This window comes from Anolis sagrei, chromosome 6, assembly GCF_037176765.1.
Source record: "Anolis sagrei isolate rAnoSag1 chromosome 6, rAnoSag1.mat, whole genome shotgun sequence".
Lineage (NCBI taxonomy): Eukaryota > Metazoa > Chordata > Lepidosauria > Squamata > Dactyloidae > Anolis > Anolis sagrei.
Window position 1 is genome coordinate 9570878 of NC_090026.1, and position 20172 is coordinate 9591049.

Here is a 20172-nt window from a genome sequence, read left to right on the forward strand (position 1 = left end):
CATTGACAATAAATACAAGAGGCCTTTTCCAGGGCAACGTAAAGCAGAAGATAGTTCCCCCAAATGTGGTTTGTGCCTTCAAACAAAGGAGAAATGCATGTGTTTTGCAGACCAAATGATTATTTCCTTTACCGAAACTGTATTAAAAGTTGGTTAAAAGATCACTGAGGACAGAAAGCATAAAGAAGCAAATAAAATAAGCTTTCCAAGGCAGTTATTGTTGGTTGACATGGGCACAGTAGAGCAGCGTTTCTCAATCTCAATCCCACACCTGGAATATTGTGTCCAATTCTGGGCACCACAATTGAAGAGAGATATTGACAAGCTGGAATGTGTCCAGAGAAGGGCAACTAAAATGATAAAGGGTCTGGAGAACAAGCCCTATGAGGAGTGGCTTAAGGAGCTGGGCATGTTTAGCCTGAAGAAGAGAAGGCTGAGAGGAGATATGATAGCCATGTATAAATATGTGAGAGGAAGCCACAGGGAGGAGGGAGCAAGCTTGTTTACTGCTGCCTTGGAGACTAGGACGCGGAGCAATGGCTTCAAACTACAAGAGAGGAGATTCCATCTGAACATGAGGAAGAACTTCCTGACTGTGAGAACCGTTCAGCAGTGGAACTCTCTGCCCCGGAGTGTGGTGGAGGCTCCTTCTTTGGAAGCTTTTAAACAGAGGCTGGATGGCCATCAGTCAGGGTGATTTGAATGCAACGTTCCTGCTTCTAGGCAGGGGGTTGGACTGGATGGCCCATGAGGTCTCTTCCAACTCTATGATTCTATGAATCTGGGGGTCGGGACCCAGGGGACAGGGGGTCATGAGGGGGTTTCAGAGGGGTCGCCAAAGACTATCAGAAAACATATATTTCTGATGATGGTAGGAGCCTCTTTTACAGAGAAGGCTGAAGATCTCTCCACCTGTGCTTCTCTCCCTTTTTGGAAACAGATGGCGAATCCTCCCACCAAAAGCCCTCCTCCGCTGTGATTGGCTGGCCTCTCTGCCAAGGGGAGGGCTGTTTCTGAGACTCCAAGTGGGGAGGGGAGAGCAGGTGTGCTTGGCGCATGGCAGCATAGTGCACATGTGCAGGTGAGGGAGAGCATGCGAGGCTGGAGGGAGGCTCGCGCCATAGAGTCCCTTCAAGGCATGGGAGTTCTGAGTGGGAAGTTTGGCCAAATTGTTTCATTGGTGGGGTTCAGAATGCTCTTTGATTGTAGGTGAACTATAAATCTTAGGTAACACGTGTGTATCTTTTTTGGTGAGATTTATTAGAGCACAATTTCTCAACCTGGGGGTCGGGCTCCTGGGGTGTGTCAGAGGCGTTGCCAAAGACTATCAGAAACACAGTACTTTCTGTTGGTCATGGGGGTTCTGTGCGGGAAGTTTAGTCCAATTCTATCATTGGTGGGGTTCAGAGTGCTCTTTGATTTTAGGTGAACTGTAAATCCCAGCAACAACTCCCAAATGTCAAGTTCTATTTTCCCCAAACTCCACCAGTGTTCACATTTGGGCATATTGAGTATTCATGCCAAGTTTGGCCTAGATCCACAATTGTTTGAGTCCACTGTGCTCACTGTATGTAGATGAACTACAACTCCAAAACTCAAGGTCAGTGCCCACTAAACCCTTCAAGTATTTTCTGTTGGTCATGGGAGTTCTGTGTGCCAAGTTTGGTTCAATTCCATTGTTGGTGGAGTTCAGAAGGCTCTTTGATTGTAGATAGAATAGAATCATAGAGTTGGAAGAGTCCTTGAGGGCCATCCAGTCCAACCCCCTGCCAAGAAGCAGGAAAATCACATTCAAAGCACCCCCAACAGATGGCCATCCAGCCTCTGTTTAAAAGCCTCCATAGAAGGAGCCTCCACCACCCTTCGGGGCAGAGAGTTCCACTGCTGAACAGCTCTCACAGTTAGGAAGTTTTTCCTAATGTTCAGGTGGAATCTCCTTTCCTGTAGTTTGTAGCCATTGCTCTGCATCCTAGTCTCCAGGGCAGCAGAAAACAAATTTGCTTTCTCCTCCTTTTGACTTCCCTTTACATATTTATACATGGCTATCATGTCCCCTCTCAGCCTTCTCTTCTGCAGGCTCTGCAGATGAACTATAAATCCCTGCAACTACAACTCCCAAATGACAAAATCAATCCCCGCCCCCAACCTCGTCAGTATTCAAATTTGGGTGTATTTGTGCCAAATTCGGTCTAGTTAATGAAAATACACCCTGCATATCAGATATTTACATTACAATTCATAACAGTAGCAAAATGACAGTTTTGAAGTAGCAATGAAAATAACGTTATGGTTGGGGGTCACCACAACAGGAGGAACTGCATTAAGGGGTTGTTGCTTTCAGAAGAAACAATGCTGTAGAGGATGCTCCAATGCCCCTTAAAAGGAGGTATGCAAAGCAAGAAAAATGGAATGCAAAAAGTATAAGATGAAATTGCTTTCCCCATATAAGATGAAATATTCAATCCAATGCAAAGTGTTTCTATTTTGTCAGATTCCGTAAGGATCTGTCCAAAGGTGAGTTGCACAAATGCGGGGAAAAGAAAAATATCTTCTCGCACAAGCACGTGACATTTCCCATCACTCTCCAAATGGTGGTGGATTCAAAATTAAATGGCGTTCCTTGAATATTAATTTTTTTTTTTACTAAGATCCTAGCTCAAGAGCACGACAAGGAACGGCTTTGAGAAAAAGTCTAGACCATTTGCTCACAACCGGTACAGTGGACAAACACGTCATTTGAGCTCCAGTGCCCCCAAAGAAAAAGAAAGAAATCTCCCCAAAGAGAGCAAGGGCACCTGAGTGTGACAGACAAGAAGGAAACACAAATTAAGAACAAAGTCCTGAGTCTCTCGAGCGAAGCATTTCGTCTGGGTCGGGTACCTTTCTGATGCCCTCAAAGATGACGCTTGAAATTACAACGGAGAAGGAAAAGAATATCTCATACTGGTGCCAGGAAAAATACACACATATAAGTATATATGGAAAGGAACAAGAGGCACCTTGAGTCTGGAGAACATGTTGTTGTTTCTAACTTTTCTTTAGAAGCATTCAAATCAAACTGGATTCGTTTTGTAAAAGGTCCTCCTCACCACCCAATGTGGTGAAGAGGGCAAAAGCTTGTCCACCATGACAGGAGAGCTGGACCCAAGAGGAACCTGGCAGTCTTGCTATGCTCAAGAACAGTTCCTTGTTGGGTTTTGTTATGGCCACGATCCTGACCCGCGGTTCGGGGAAAGTATATGACGCAACGCTTTCTCGATTCTTCCAGAAGGAGGAGATGCCCCAGAACTCATAGCACGGAAAGGTCGTTGCAGGATTTGGACCTCTGCTTGAAGAAGCGTCCGTTGCGCGGCACCAGGCTGGAGAGGAAGCGTTTGGCTTTCTTGGTGAGGCTCTCGCGGCGGCCTCCGGCACCCTCCTTGGCGAGGCCCTCAGCCGCCTCACGCCGGTGGTGGCGCAGCCGGATTTGGCGCACGACGCCCTCAAAGAGCTCCTCTGTATTGTGGTGCAAAGCAGCTGAGGTTTCGATGTGCTTGCAGTTCATCATGACCGCCAGGCTGCGACCCTCTGGGTATGGAGGAAAGAAAGAGAGGCGGCATTGGAGGAAAAGAGAGTCTTAAGTACAGGAAACTACAATAAGTAGTTTTTTGGCCACTAAACCGTAAAATCGTGGACATGACCAAATGCCATTGAAAAACATGACTTCTGGCCCTGGCATATCATATAGCCATATCAGAAGACCTAGAACACACGTATCAAACTCAAGGCTCATGCTGAATCCAACCAACCATGTCATTTTATGTGGACCCCCTGATGCTGGACTACAACTCTTGTGTTCCCCATCATTAGACGTCCTTCTAGATCAGTCGTTCTCAACCTGTGGGTCCCCAGGTGTTTTGGTCTACAACTCCCAGAAATCGCAGCCAGTTTACCAGTTGTTAGGCTTTCTGGGAGTTGAAGGCCAAAACATCTGTGGACCCACAGGTTGAGAACCACTGTTCTAGATCATCTGATGGGAATTGTGATGCAGGAACATCTGGAAGACTGCAGTTTAGTCAGAAGAGTGGGGTTTGATTTAAATACGAGGCTTGCAGATCTGATGCCTGACTTTAGAATGTTCTTTAACCTTTCCCCAACCTCAGAGTCACACACAAGTGCTGTTGGGCTGCAATTCCCATTATCCCCAGTCTACATAGAGAACAATCAGAAGTGATGGGTGTTGTCGTTTGATAACATCTGGGGACCCAAACTGGGTAAAAACCAAGTGAAAAAAAATATTTGGCCCTCTGTATCCAGGGATTCTTTCTCCATGGATTCAATGGCACTTTGAAGGCAATCATGAGACCGATGTCGCCTTTGATGAAAATGAGTTTAACACCCTTGACCCAGAGATACCTAGGGAAGCATCCTGCCTAGGTCCTACAACAGAAGTCTTGAAGAAATTTAGCATACTATCTCCTAGAGGATCTCACCCTTGCATGGGCAAACTTGAGCCCTCCCAGGTGTTTGGACTTCAACTCCCGCAGGAGTTAAAGTCCAAAGCACCTGGAGGGCCAAAGTTTGCCTTTGCCTGATCAATTTCTAGATGCATTATTTTCCTCCAGGTGAGGGTAAGTGAAATCATGGGTGTGGTTCTGTGGTGACAGACTTCTTACTATATTTCTACAAATTGTGAAATGTGGTCTTGTAGAAGCTACACATCGAATCATAGAGTTGGAAGTGACTGGGAGAGTCATTTGATCCAGACCCATCATCATGGATGAATGCACAACTAAATCACTCCTCTCAGAGATTACCATCCAGCCACCAGAAAAGGAGAATCCAGTCCAATATCAGAGAGATCTTACAGTCAAGAAGAGAGAACAGGAATAAATTTGAATCACTGGTCAGTTGTGAAAACCTACTTGGTGGCCTTGGGCAAGTTCCATTCCTTCAACAATGGACACCAAGAGACCCTGGTGATGGGGCTTCTGTAGGGTTGGCAATGACTCGAAGGCACACAACAACAACAACAACAACAACAACAACAAGACAGGCAACTCACCCTCACATGAGACTTCTCAAGACTGGGCCAAGTTGCTCTTGTAGGGTTGGAAATGACTTGAAGGCACACAACAACAACAGCAACAACAACGCGGGCAACTCACGCTCACACGGGACTTCTCAAGACTAGGCCAAGTTGCTCTTATAGGGTTGGCAATGACTTGAAGGCACACAACAACAACAACAACAACAACAACAACAATGCGGGCAACTCACCCTCACGTGAGACCTCTTGAGACTGGGCCAAGTTGCTCTTGTAGGGTTGGCAATGACTTGAAGGCACACAACAACAACAACAACAACAACAGCAGCAGCAGCAACAACAACAACAACAACAACAACAACAACAAGGTGGGCAACTCACCCTCACATGAGACTTCTTGAGACTGGGCCAAGTCGCACTTGTAAGGTTGGCAATAACTTGAATGCACACAACCACAACAACAACTACAAGGCAGGCAACTCACCCTCATGCAAGACTTCTCAAGACCGGGCCAAGTCACTCTTGTAGGGTTGGCAATGACTTAAAGGCATCCAACAACAGTAACAACAACAACAACAACATCAACAAGGCGGGCAACTCATCCTCACATGAGACTTCTCGAGACCGGGCCAAGTTGCTCTTGTAGGGTTGGCAATGACTTGAAGGCACACAACAACAACAACAACAACAACAACAGCAACAGCAACAACAACAACAACAACAACAACAAGGTGGGCAACTCACCCTCACACAAGACTTCTTGAGACTGCGCCAAGCCGCTCTTGTAGGGTTGGCAATGACTTGAAGGCACACAACCACAACAACAACAACAACAAGGTGGGCAACTCACCTTCTCGTGAGACTTCTCGAGACCGGGCCAAGTCACTCTTGTTCCCCACCAGGATGATGGGAGGGTCGGTCCTTGGGCACCCCGCTCTCAGGCGCAAGAGGATGGGCGGCACCCGGGTGAAGCTGCGGCGATCCGTCACCGAGAACACCATCAAGAAGGCATCTCCAGTTTGCAAGCAGGACTCCTGCATCCATCCTCCAGGATCTGCCTGTAGAAAGGGTCAAAGACAGGCAATGTTTATGCTATCTACAACCAGCCTTCAGTCTGACGTAGTACATTCAGCCATCTATTTTTCAGATTTCATTATTCATGGATTCGATCACTATGTTCTCCTCAGGAATCTCTTGGCCTTTCAGCTCAACTTGAAGGTCAACTTCTGATGAAAGCTGACCATCGAGTCATACTGGAGGACAGATTCCAAGAGAGAACACTTCTCTAGGAATTTGCAGGTCCCCCTGTTTTCAAAGTAACTTGAAAGCTAAATTAGATAGATAGATGATAGATAGATAGATAGATAGATAGATAGATAGATAGATAGATAGATAACAGTAATCATCACAATAAGGTCATCTCAATCCCTCTCTGACCAACATCTTTCCCCACAAATTACTTCTTGCCCTGCCAAGTGGATATAGTGACATTTGAGAACGTGAATTTGGATAAATTGCAATATACTTGGTGCTTGGTATCCACTAGGATTTGGTTTCAGGATCCCAAATAGCTACCACAATCCATAATCTGCATAATGCAGGCACAGGCAAACTTTGGCCCTCCCTCCAGTTGTTTTGGACTTCAACTCCCACAATTCCTAACAGCCTACTGGCTGTTAGGAATTGTGGGAGCTGAAGTCCAAAACACCTGGAGGGAGGGCCAAAGTTTGCCCGTGCCCTGGTATAATAGGTACTCAAGTCCACTTATAGAGAATAGCATAGTAAAATGGTGTCCCTTATATAAAATGGCAAAATCAACATTTATTTCTTGGCTTGTAAAAAGAAATATTGTGTGGATGGTTAAATCCATGGATGCAGGATCCGTGAATACAGAGGGTCGACTACAAATAATGGGAATGTTACTATTTGCTTTCGTAGGATTCCCTAGAAGTTGATCTGCATATATTTATATACTAACGCTATGCTGCCATCTGGGAAATGCTGTCGGTTTGCATATCAATTTGCATATTTGCATACCAGCTCCATGATGTTCAACTAGAGGCACAATTTCATGCATATCTTTACCCATTACAGTAATGGCATTGAATTTGGGAACACGTTGCTCAATACAATTCTATGCTGGATTAAGATGACAATGATATAGAACAATGATAATAATGATTATTTATTTATTATTTAAAATATTTTCATACAGGTGCTTGGTTTTGCATGAATGCTGAACATATAATCACTGTGTACATTCTCTGAAAAAGGGTGTAAAGTAGAATAACAGGGTTACTTTTTTTAAATGAGTGATCCTATCAATGATTTATAGCTTACTTACTTAGGTGATCCCTCGTAGTCCGAGTAGGATTGTCTTCCAAGATCGGTGTACAGGTGGTGGGTCTGTAGGTGACTGTGGAACCCTATTCTTGATCTGTATTTTCGCCCGCAGTGAGGGCATTCGTTTCCAGGTGGAAGGTGGTCCTGGTCGGGGTTGGCTTGACGCGCCTTCCTCTTGGCATGTTTCTCTCTTTCGCCTTCCATTCGTGCCTCTTCAAATTCTACAGCACTGCTGGTCACAGCTGACCTCCAGCTGGAGCACTCAAAGGCCAGGGCTTCCCAGTTCTCAGTGTCTATGCCACAGTTTTTAAGGTTGACTTTGAGCCCATCTTTTAATCTCTTTTCCTGTCCACCAACATTCCGTTTTCCATTCTTGAGTTCGGAGTAGAGCAACTGCTTTGGGAGATGGTAGTCGGGCATCAGGACAACGTGGCCGGTCCAGCAGAGTTTATGGTGGAGGAACATCGCTTCAGTGCTGGTTGTCTTTCCTTCTTCCAGCACGCTGACATTTGTCCGCTTGTCTTCCCAAGAGATTTGCAGGATTTTTCGGAGACAACGCTAATGGAATCATTCCAGAAGTTGCATGTGACATCTGTAAACAGTCCACGTCTCACAGACATATAGCAGGGTTGGGAGGACAGTAGCTTTATAAACAAGCACCTTGGTATCCCTACGGATGTCCTGATCCTCAAACACTCTCTGCTTCATTTGGAAAAATGCTGTACTTGCAGAGCTCAAGTGGTGTTGTATTTCAGTGTCAATGTTGACTTTGGTGGAGAGGTGGCTGCCAAGGTAGCGGAAATGGTCAACGTTCTCTAATGTTACACCATTAAGCTGTATTTCTGGCATTGGAGAGGGATTGGCTGGTGATTGTTGGAAGAGCACTTAGGTTTTCTCAATGTTCAGTGATAGGACGAGCTTCTCGTATGCTTCTGCAAAGGTGTTAAGAGTGGCTTGTAGGTTTTCTTCTGAATGCACACACAGACGCATTCATCCGACCATATAATTCTAGCACTGTGATCCCACTTCAACTGTCATGACAGCATCCTATGGAATATTGGGATCTTTAGTTTCATGAGGCACTAAAGAGGTCTCTGGGTGCAACTACACTATAGAATGAATGCAATTTGATACAACTTTGCCTATCATAGCTCAATGCTATGGATTAATGGGCATCAACACGCCAAAAAAATCTAAAATTCTCAATTTTTGTACCACTTCAACGGAGCAAAAAAATTAAAAGGTAAAGCAAATGTACTCACCTGGTCCCAGATGTCATACAAAATCAGGATGACTTCTTCGTCATCTACGCAAAATCTTCGTTCATAAGAATCCTCTGATAGACAAAAGAGGGCATTTGTTTCAGAACAATGACATTATTGATGACTAGCTGTACCCGCCACGCGTTGCTGTGGCCAACCTTCCCTCCCTCTTTCTCTCCTTCCTTCCCTCTTTTTCTTTCCCTTCTTTATTTCTTCTTTACCTATTTCTTTTCTCGCTTCCTTTGCTGTTTGGTTCCATCCTTCCTTGTCTCTTTCCTTCCTTCCTCCCCTCCCTCTTTCTCTCTTTCATTCCTTCTCTCCTTCCGTCCCTCTTTCACTTTTTTATTTCATTCTCTCCCTCCTTCTCTCCTTCCTTCTCTACCCTTCTTTCTTTCCTTCTTTCACTCCTTCCCTCTCTTCTTCTTTCTCTTCTTCTTTCCCTCTTTGTCTCCCTCCTTCTCTCCTTCCTTCCTTCCTTCCTTCCTTCCTTCTCTACCCTTCTTTCTTTCTTTATTTATCTCCTTCCCTCTTTCTCTCCCTCCTTCTCTCCTTCCTTCCCTCTTTCACTTTTTTATTTCATTCTCTCCCTCCTTCTCCCCTTCCTTGACTCACCTGTGCTCTCCTCCTCGTGATGAACGCTACCTTTCAGGCCTCCGAAGATGGCAGCCAAAGCCGTCTTGCCAACACCGCTCTCGCCAAGCAGCATGACTTTGTATGGTCCTCTCCCTCCGGCCGGACTGACCCCTGCACGGCTGCCCACCTCTGGGGAGCTTGGCGGAGAGTCCAGTTCGTCCACAGCCGAGGCTCTCACTAACTGGTGCTTAATGGGCAAGGGCATGCTGCCACGCCTCGGACCGGCACCCGGGAGCGTTGGGAGCAACGCCATGGTGGACCAGGGAGCTGTTGAGATCAATGCAACAAATAAAGGTGGTGCACACAAGAGATGTGTTTCATCTGTGTCATGAAAATAGCTTTTGAGTGAACACTAGTTTCCAGATCCAGTTTGAAATAGTGGCGTTAACAGTTGAACTCATTCATGGCTTGGAATCCAGGAAAATTAAGAGCACAATATCCCAGGATCTGATCCCATGATTTCTTCTTTCAACTGGATTATATGAGTCCACACTGCCAGGTAATCTGAGATAAACTGAAAACCTGGGATCAGATCCTGGGATATATATGGAAGGGCCCTAAAGGTGAGGCTACCCATGGCCATAGTGGATGTACTAGATTTAATGGTGCAAACTGATTCTTAGGATGCATCTTGACCATAGAATTAATGCAGCATGAGCTCACTTTCATTGCCATGGCTCAATGCAATGCATGGCATCTTGGGAATTATAGTTTGTTGAGACACCAGCGCTCTTTACAAAAGAAGACAAAATCTTGTAAAATACAACTCCCTGGATTCCATAGCATTAAAGTGGTGCTTTAGTGTAGATGCACCCCTATCCACAACCAAAAGTTGACTGTCTAGGTCAGGCATGGGCAAACCCAGAGACTTGGCTCTAAAGCCCTTCATTAAGTTACCTCTCATCACCAATTCTAAGGTTTTTACCCTTGGAACTCATACTTCATGCCCAGATCGCCCTGGACAACGTTGAGGATACCCAAGCGCCCTCAAACCGGTCCTTTGGCACCAAAAGGAAATCTCTGTGCCTTCAACATAGGCCATTGGACTGGGGGTTGTGTTTGTTCCGACTTTCACAGCCATTAAGGAAAGAGGGAACAGGGAAGGCTTCTCAGCTGCAAAATCTCCTTGGACCCAAGACAACCAGAGACTGTAATGTATATTTCCTTTACCCCTTTGAAACTTCCAGCTTATTGCTTTAAAGGGATAACTCTTTGTGAACAATAAAAACCTATTTTGAGTTATCTACAGTGTTTTGGTCCTTGGGAGTTCCAGTTTCCTAAAGGAGGGCAAGAAGCAATCCCCTGGGGGAAAGATGTCACGTCTATGTCTCTTTCACTAAGAGTTATAGCCCCCAGGTGCGACGGCATAGAGAAAGCATATTCCCATCCAATACAGATTGAATCCCTGTTTTCCCTGATCTGTTTTGTGATTGAGCAGGAGCACCTCGGTCTTGTTTGGACTACACTTCAATTTGCTTATCCTCATCCAGTTCATTACTCTTGACACACTAATACAGAGAGAGAGAGAAATACATACATACAGAGGAACACACACAAAAATCTGTATACACTTCTCTCACACATTTTCTCTCTTTTTCTTCTTCCACTTCTCTTGCGCTCCTAATACATTAATCCCTCCGACTGCATAGCACAGTCCAAAGACAGATGGACAATTCCTTCTCTCGTCCCAAATTGCCTTGTTTCTTCTGTGCCAAACCAATTATTCCGTGGGAAAGTCCCAGCAGATTTGTCCAGCTGGTTTGCAGGAGCCGGAATTAATCTATAACCCCAACGCCTGCCCTTGTAGAGTGCAATATTTTTCGGAGAATGTGTTATTGAAGGCTTTCATGGGGTTGTTGTGAGTTTTCCGGGCTGTAATGGTCACGCTCCAGAAGCATTTTCTCCTGACCTTTCGCCTGCATCTATGGCAAGCATCCTCAGAGGTTGTGAGGTCTGTTGGAAACTAGGAAAGTGGGTTTTATCTATCTGTGGGATGTCCAGGATGGGGGAAAGAACTCTTATCTGTTGGAGGCAAGTGGGAATGTTGCAATTGGCCACCTTGATTAGAATTTAATGCCCTTGCTATGCAGCCCCTGGTGGTGCCGCAGGTTAAACTGTTGAGCTGCTGAACTTGCTGACTGAAAGGTTGGCAGTTTGAGTATGGAGAGCGGGATGAGCTCCCACTGTTAGCCCCAGCTTCTGCAAACATAGCAGTTTGAAAACATGCAAATGTGAGTAGATCAATAGGCGAGAAGGTAATGCTGTGCCATGCAGTCATGCTGGCCACATCACCTTGGAGGCATCTACAGACAATGCCGGCTCTTCAGCGTGAATGTTGCAATTGGCCACCTAAAACCTCCCAACAAAGGATCCCCCAAGCAACAACCAGCCAGACTTTGAAGCTGCAAGGCCATTCAGTGCTAATCAAGATGGTCAATTCCAACATTCACACTTACCTCAAACAGACAAGAGTCTTTTCTCTCACCTTGCAGCTTCAAAGGCTGGCTACTCTCTGCCTGGAGGACTCCTTTGTTGGGAGGTGTTAACTGGCTCTGATACTAAAAGAGGATTTAGTAGGAGCCAGTGTCAAAGGGTGCATCTTACACTGTAGAAATAGCTCACTTTGACATCACTTTAAATGCCTTAATTCAATGCTAGGCCATTATATGCTAATCAAGGTGGCCAATTGCAACATTCACATTTGCCTCCAACAGACAAGAGTTCTTTCCCCCACCCTGGACATTATTCCACAGATATATAAACCCCACTTGCTTAGTTTCCAACACACCTCACAACCTATGAGGATGCCTGCCATAGATGCAGGCGAAGCGTCAGGAGAGAATGCTTCTGGAACATAGCCATACACCATGGAAACCTCACAACACATTTTTCAGAGATGTAGCTTGGCTCGCTTTCTCGAGCGACCTGGGAGTGCTTCCAGGCCCTTGGATGCAAAGCAAAATGCCTCGTCCCCTATTAGTACTTCCGAATGGACATCTTTTATTGGGGTTTGGATGTATTTTATTTTGAGAGGAAGTAGGAAAGGGAAGATGGAGAAAACAGACAGCTGTGTCTTCCCTGAATATTTCCCCAACATACAGGCAAAGCTTTTCTCTGCTTGGAGAGAAGCAAGGCTGTTTTTTTTTTTAAACTTGTTGAATTTCTGCCTCGTTGCAGCTTGCAGAAAATCCAAGAGGTTTTGCTAGGAGACAGCCATCTTCTGCAAGAAAGAGGAATACTCTCCTTAAGGCAAGAGGATGGGCACTCAAATCTCGAATTCTTCTTATGGTTATCATATTAAAATGCCTAATTTCACCCCAAAACCCCACAGCAACACACTGAACATAGCATTTCAACAGCGACACATGCAAGATACTCCACTTTGGCAGAAATAATAAAATGCAAAGATACAGAATGGGGGATGATGCCTGGCTCGACACCATAGAATCATAGAATCCTAGAGTTGGAAGAGACCTCATGGGCCATCCAGTCCAACCTCATTCTGCCAAGAAGCAGTAATATTACATTCAAATCACCCCCGACAGATGGCCAGCCAGCCTCTGTTTAAAAGCCTCCAAAGAAGGAGCCTCCACCACACTCCGGGGCAGAGAGTTCCACTGCTGAACGGCTCTCACAGTCAGGAAGTTCTTCCTCGTGTTCAGATGGAATCTCCTCTCTTGTAGTTTGAAGCCATTGTTCCGCGTCCTAGTCTCCAAGGAAGCAGAAAACAACTTGCTCCCTCCTCCCTGTGGCTTCCTCTCACATATTTATACATGGCTATCATATCTCCTCTCAGCCTTCTCTTCTTCAGGCTAAACATGCCCAGCTCCTTGAGCCGCTCCTCATAGGGCTTGTTCTCCAGACCCTTGATCATTTTAGTCGCCCTCCTCTGGACACATTCCAGCTTGTCAATATCTCTCTTGAATTGTGGTGCCCAGAATTGGACACAATATTCCAGTACGTGTGAAAAAGAACTTGGAGTCCTCATGGACAGGAAGGTGAACATGAGCTAACAATGTCATGCGGTGGCAAAAAAAAGCCAATGGGATTTTGGCCTGCATCATTAGGAGTCTAGTGCCTAGATTCAGGGAAGTCATGCTCCCCCTCTATCCTGCCTTGGTCAGACCACACTTGGAACCAAACTGTGTCCAATTCTGGGCACCACAATTGAAGGGAGATGTTGACAAACTGGAATGTGTCCAGAGGAGGGTGACTCAAAGGATCAAGGGTCTGGAGAACAAGCCCTATGAGGAGCGGCTTAAAGAGCTGGGCATGTTTAGCCTGCAGAAGAGAAGGCTGAGAGGAGACATGATGAGGGCCATGGATCAAGATGTGAGGGGAAGTCATAGGGAAGAGGGAGCAGGCTTGTTTTCTGCTGCCCTGGAGACTAGATCTTAATCCTGTTATTTTCTTCCAGCAGTTTCCCCATCAAACCTATCCTTTGGCAAGTGATTTGAACTAGTCGCCCGCCCGCATTCAGTACTGTGCATTATTCAGACCATGGAAGGTTGCTAGATTTTGCTGCGTATTGTACTCTGTGGTTTTTCTATTGTTTGGAATTTTTAAATGAATTTTTTAATGAATATTTTAACCTTGCTGAATCTCGAGCTTGTTGACTCTTGGAGGCAGGGTACAAAAATTAATAATAATAATAATAATAATAAGTATCCTAAGCGCTTGGGAAGTGTTCAGCTTGTGATTTTGTGATACGAAATCCAGCATATAGATCTCGTTTGCTCTGACATACTGTGCTTTTGTGTCAGTAAAATAATAATAATTATTATTATTTTACTGACACAGCTCTCAGCATCCTTGGAGCAATTAAGCCCCCCACCATGACAAGGTGGCATCCATCGGGTGGATGATGATGATGATGATGATGATGATGATGATAAGCATCCTAGACACTTGGGAAGTGTTCGACTTGTGATTTTGTGATACGAAATCCAGCATATAGATCTCATTTGCTCTGACATACTGTGCTTGGGAAGTGTTCGACTTGTGATTTTGTGATACGAAATCCAGCATATAGATCTCGTTTGCTCTGACATACTGTGCTTTTGTGTCAGTAAAATAATAATTATTATTATTATTTTACTGACACAGCTCTCAGCATCCTTGGAGCAATTAAGCCCCCCACCATGACAAGGTGGCACCCATTGGGGGGATAATAATAATAATAATAATAATAATAATAATAATAATACCAGATATAACAAATATATGAGTAGGATAAGTATCCCTTTTTGTTGCACCAGAATACAGAGACATATTATTATTATTATTATTATTATTATTATTATTATTATTATTATTATGGTGCGGAACAATGGCTTCAAACGACAGGAAAGGAGATTCCGCCTGAACATTAGGAAGAACTTCCTGACTGTTAGAGCTGTTCAGCAGTGGAACTCTCTGCCCCGCAGTGTGATGGCTTTGAAACAGAGGCTGGATGGCCATCTATCAGGGGTGCTTTGAATGCAATATTCCTGTTTCTTGGCAGGGGGTTGGACTGGATGACACATGATGTCTCTTCCAGCTCTATGATTCTATGAATGCACATGGCAACCGGCACACACCATTAAACAGGTAAACAAACAGTGAATATGTAAAAGATTAGCTAGGAAAGAAATTAGCAGGTTGCTTTCCACATCTCAGATATAACAAATATAGATTAATATGAGTAGGATAAGGATCCCTTTTTGTTGCACCAGAACACAGACACACCCACTAGGAAATACTGGTACGCATATTCGCACGCTCCCCGACCCAGATGCTCAACGTGAGGGCGCAGACCCAATTTGCCGTGGTTTTCCGGAAGCTTATTATGGAAATGAATCCCTGGATGCATATAGGCATAACCCAAAAAGACAGTAACACTCAGTTGAGGTGTTGATGCATGAAATTGGAACACACAATGGTTCCCTTGCTATTTGTGTGTTAGCATCGCACACATTTAGGATACCCAGTTATGCTCTTTTTAGGTGCCTCTGATGGATATCTTCCTCAACAACTCACAGCGGAAGGATGGATGGGTGGACGGATAGTGACAGATATTGTGTGTTCCAATTTCACAGATGTGCCCCTGTGAGTTTACACAAACTCCATTAAGAGCTAAGAGCGATGCAAACACTTTAATGCACCCCTGAATACAGCTCCTCATGTTGTGGTGACCCACAAACATAACATTATTTTCGTTGCTACTTCATAACTGTGATTTTGCTATTGTTATGAATTCGAATGTAAATATCTGATGCAGGGTGTATTTTCATTCACTGGACCAAATTTGGCACAAATATACAATATGCCCAGATTTGAATACTGGTGGGGTTGTGAGGGGGGTGGATTTTTTCATTTGGGAGTTGTAGTTGCTGGGATTTATAGTTCACCTACAATCAAAGAGCATTCTGAACTCCACCAAGATGGAATTGGACCAAACTTGGCATGAATACTCAGTATGCCCAAATGTGAACACTGGTGGAATTTGGGGAAAATAACGCTTGACATTTGGGAGTTGTAGTTGCTGGGATTTATAGTTCACCTACAGCCAAAGAGTATTCTGAACTCCTCCAATGATGGAACTGAACCAAACTTGGCACATAGAACTCCCTTGACTAACAGAAAATACTGGAAGGGTTTGGTGGGCATTGACCTTGAGTTTGGGAGTTTTAGTTCACCTACATCCGGAGAGCACTGTAGACTCAAACAATGATAGATCTGGACCAAACTTGGCACGTATACTCAAAATGCCCAAATGTGAACACTGGTGGATTTTAGGAAAAATAAAGCTTGAAATTTGGGAGTTGTAGTTGCTGGGATTTATAGTTCACCTACAGCCAAAGAGCATTGTGAACACCAATGATGGAATTGAACCAAACTTGGCACACAGAACTACGCTGACCAACAGAAAATACTGGAAGGGTTTGGTGGGCATTGACCTACAGTTTTGGAGTTGTAGTTCACCTACATCCAGAGAGCACTGTAGACTCAAACAATGATGGATCTGGACCAAACTTGGCACAGATACTCAATATGGCCAAATGTGAATAGTGGTGGAGTTTGGGGAAAATAGACCTTGACATTTGGGAGTTGTAGTTGCTTGGATTTCTAGTTCACCTACAGCCAAAGAGCATTGTGAACACCAATGATGGAATTGAACCAAACTTGGCACACAGAACTCCGCTGACTAACAGAAAATACTGGAATGGTTTGGTGGGTATTGACCTTCAGTTTTGGAGTTGTAGTTCACCTACATCCAGGGAGCACTGTGGACTCAAACAATGATAGATCTGGACCAAACTTGGCACGTATACTCAAAATGCCCAAATTTGAACACTGGTGGATTTTGGGGAAAATAAAGCTTGACATTTGGGAGTTGTAGTTGCTGGGATTTATAGTTCACCTACAGCCAAAGAGCATTGTGAACTCCACCAACGATGGAATTGAACCAAACTTGGCACACAGAACTTCGCTGACCAACAAAAAATACTGGAAGGGTTTGGTGGGCACTGACCTTGAGTTTTGGAGTTGTAGTTCCCCTATATCCAGAGAGCACTGTGGACTCAAAACAATGATGGATCTGGACCAAACTTGGCACAGATACTCAATATGGCCAAATGTGAACAGTGGTGGAGTTTGGGGAAAATAGACTTTGACATTTGGGAATTGTAGTTGCTGGGATTTATAGTTCACCTAAAACCAAAGAGCATTCTGAACCTACCAACGATAGAATTGGACTAAACTTCCTACACAAAATCCCCAAGACCAACAGAAAATACTGTGTTTTCTGATGATCTTTGGCGACCGCTCTGACACTCCCCAGGAGTCAGACTCCCAGGTTGAGAAATGGTGCTCTAATACATCTCACCCAAAAGATACACACCTAGAATCATAGAATCATAGAGTTGGAAGAGACCTCATGGGCCATCCAGTCCAACCCCCTGCCAAGAAGCAGGAAAATTGCATTCAAAGCACCCCCGACAGATGGCCATCCAGCCTCTGTTTAAAAGCTTCCAAAGAAAGAGCCTCCACCACGCTCCAGGGCAGAGAGTTCCACTGCTGAACGGCTATCACAGTCAGGAAGTTCTTCCTATTGTTCAGATGGAATCTCCTTTTACTTGTATCACCTAAGATACAGCTACAGTACAGAGACATTAAAGGAACATGCATACATGAGGATAATCCCATTTCCCACTGCATGTATGTTAGCCTACATCAAAGCAGAATTAAAGCCATCACAAACACCAATATCGCTGTAAACCCAAATATCTCCAGTTCCACTGACACATTCAGAACTGATCCCAAAAGATATGCGACTGATATTAAGATTGTGCTTAATATCCTAGAAAGGTACTGGGTGCACACAAAGATGCCATGGAGATGTATTAGCCTCGCTTTTGCACAAGCGTGTTCACACTTACAATATGGGGAGGATGATTGTGGGCTGGTTATATTTGAACCAACCCACAATGTATGCATATCTTCAAACGCTGCTGTAAACATTGGAAAATGAACACGTACTCTCCAAATGGTAAGGAATGTGCTTCGGGATTGTAGGAACACAATGGGAATGGGGTTGTCTAACAGGAATCTAGTGGGGAGAACTTTCAAAATTCACACTTGCCGTTTTCACGTTTTCAGCACCATTTCTTACATACCAGATTCTCAGCCACTTTGGACGAAAAGCCATTGTAAAGGCACATTAAGGTAAAATAGGTTATCTGGATAGTATTCCCAGTGTCTCAAATGAGACGGATCCAAACCCTGACAAAACACACACTTTATCAAAATCCAATTTTTGTTGTTGCAAAGATGGAGCTCTTTGGAAACCTCTTCAGGGTACTTTCCACTGGATGTCATGATTCAAAGTGCTATCACACATGGTTGGTTGTGGGGGGAACGTGGGGGGAAAATAGCCTATTGTTTCCTCCAAAATCCCTGCAGAAAAAATCAATCGAAGTCTGTCGGAGCGGAAAGTCCAGGAGGAGAAAAACGTGCTCTGAGTTCAGACTATAGAGTTGAAAGAGACACCAAGGGCCATCCAGTCCAACTCATTCTGTCATACAGGAAGACACAATCAAAGCCCTCCCGACAGATGGCCATCATAAAATCATAGAGTTGGAGGAGACTTCATGGACCATCCAGTCCAACCCCTGCCAAGAAGCAGGAAAATCACATTCAAAGCACCCCCGACAGATGGCTATCCAGCCTCTGTTTCAAAGGCTCCACCACACTCTGGGGCAGAGAGTTCCACTGCTGAACAGCTCTCACATTCCTCATGTTCAGGTGGAATCTCCTTTCCTGTAGTTTGAAGCCATTGCTTCATTGCGTCCTAGTTTCCAGGGCAGCAGAAAACAAGCCTGCTCCCTCTTTCCTATGGCTTCCCCTCACACCTCTATCCATGGCTCTCATCATGTCTCCTCTCAGCCTTCTCTTCTGCAGGCTAAGCATACCCAGCTCTTTAAGCCGCTCCTCATAGGGCTTGTTCTCTAGACCTTTGACATTTGAGTCACCCTCCTCCGGACACATTCCAGCTTAGAGTCAACATCTCCCTTCAATTGCGGTGCCCAGAATTGGACACAGTGTGATTCCAGGTAAAGTGGTCTGACCAAGGCAGAAGAGAGGAGTAGCATCCAACCTCTGCTTAAAAACCTCAAGCTCCACTATGTTCCAAGAAAGTATATTGCACTGCTGAACAGCTCTTACTGCTAGGAAATTCTTCCTAATGTTTAGGTGGAATATCCGTTCCTGGTACTTGAATCCATTGCGTTGTGTCCACTATGTGGACAATGTGACACCCTTCCACAATGTGACATCTTCTCAAATATTTAAGCCTGGCTCTCACGTCCCCTCTCAGCCTTCTTTTCTCCAAGCTAAACACCCCCAGCTCCTCGTAGAGCAGTGTTTCTCAACCTGGGGGTCAGGACCATCTGAAAACACAGTATTTTTATTTATTCTGTTTGTCATGGGGGTTCTGTGTTGCAAGTTTGGCCCATTTCTATCGTTGGTGGGGTTCAGAATGTGCTTTGATTGTAGGTGAACTATAAATCCCAGCAACTACAATTCCCAAATGTCAAGTCTATTTTCCCCAAACCCCACCAGTTTTCACATTTGGGCATGTTGAGTATCCGTGCCAAGTTTGGTCCAGATCCATCATTGTTTGAGTCCACAGTGCTCTCTGGATGTAGGTGAACTACAACTCCAAAACTCAAGGTCAATGCCCACCAAACCCTTCCAGTATTTTGTCTTGGTCATGGGAGTTCTGTGTGCCAAGTTTGGTTCAATTCCATCGTTGGTGGAATTCAGAATGCTCTTTGATTGTGGGTGAACTATAAATCTCAGCAACTACAACTCCCAAACGACAAAATCAAGACCCCCACTAACCCCACCAGTATTCAAATTTGGGTGTATCGGGTATTTGTGCCAAATTTGGTCCAATGAAAGAAAATACTTGGGTCGTTGTAGGTTTTTTCAAGCTATATGGCCATATTCTAGAGCAGTGGTTCTCAGCCTTCCTGATGCCACAACCCTTTAATACAGTTCCCTATGTTGTGGTGACTGCCAACCATAACATTATTTTCATTCCTACTTCAGAACTGTAATTTTGCTACTGTTATGAATTGTTCACTGGACCAAATTTGGCACAAATACCCAATACACCCAAATTTGAATACTGGTGGGGTTGGGGAGGGGGGAGGTGTTTTTGTCATTTGGGAGTTGTAGTTTCTGGGATTTATAGTACACTTATAACTCTGAACTCCACCAACGATGAAATTGAACCAAATAAACCAAACTTAGCACAAAGAACTCCCATGACCAACAGAAATTACTGGAATGGTTTGGTGGGCACTGACCTAGAGTTTTGGAGTTGTAGTTCACCTATATCCAGAGAGAACTGTGGACTCAAAC

The 20172-nt window shown here is 44.6% G+C and overlaps 1 protein-coding gene across 1 annotated transcript; it reads right to left on the reverse strand.

Moving 5' to 3' along the window:
* Positions 1-2646: 2646 nt before the first annotated feature.
* REM2 (RRAD and GEM like GTPase 2) lies at positions 2647-9530 on the reverse strand. Its single transcript, XM_067469757.1, has 4 exons — positions 9244-9530; positions 8632-8705; positions 5877-6084; positions 2647-3567 (listed from the first exon to the last, which is right to left on the reverse strand). The coding sequence occupies exons 1-4, from the start codon at positions 9515-9517 to the stop codon at positions 3290-3292; spliced, it is 834 nt and encodes a 277-aa protein (XP_067325858.1). The 5' UTR covers positions 9518-9530; the 3' UTR covers positions 2647-3289.
* Positions 9531-20172: the final 10642 nt, after the last annotated feature.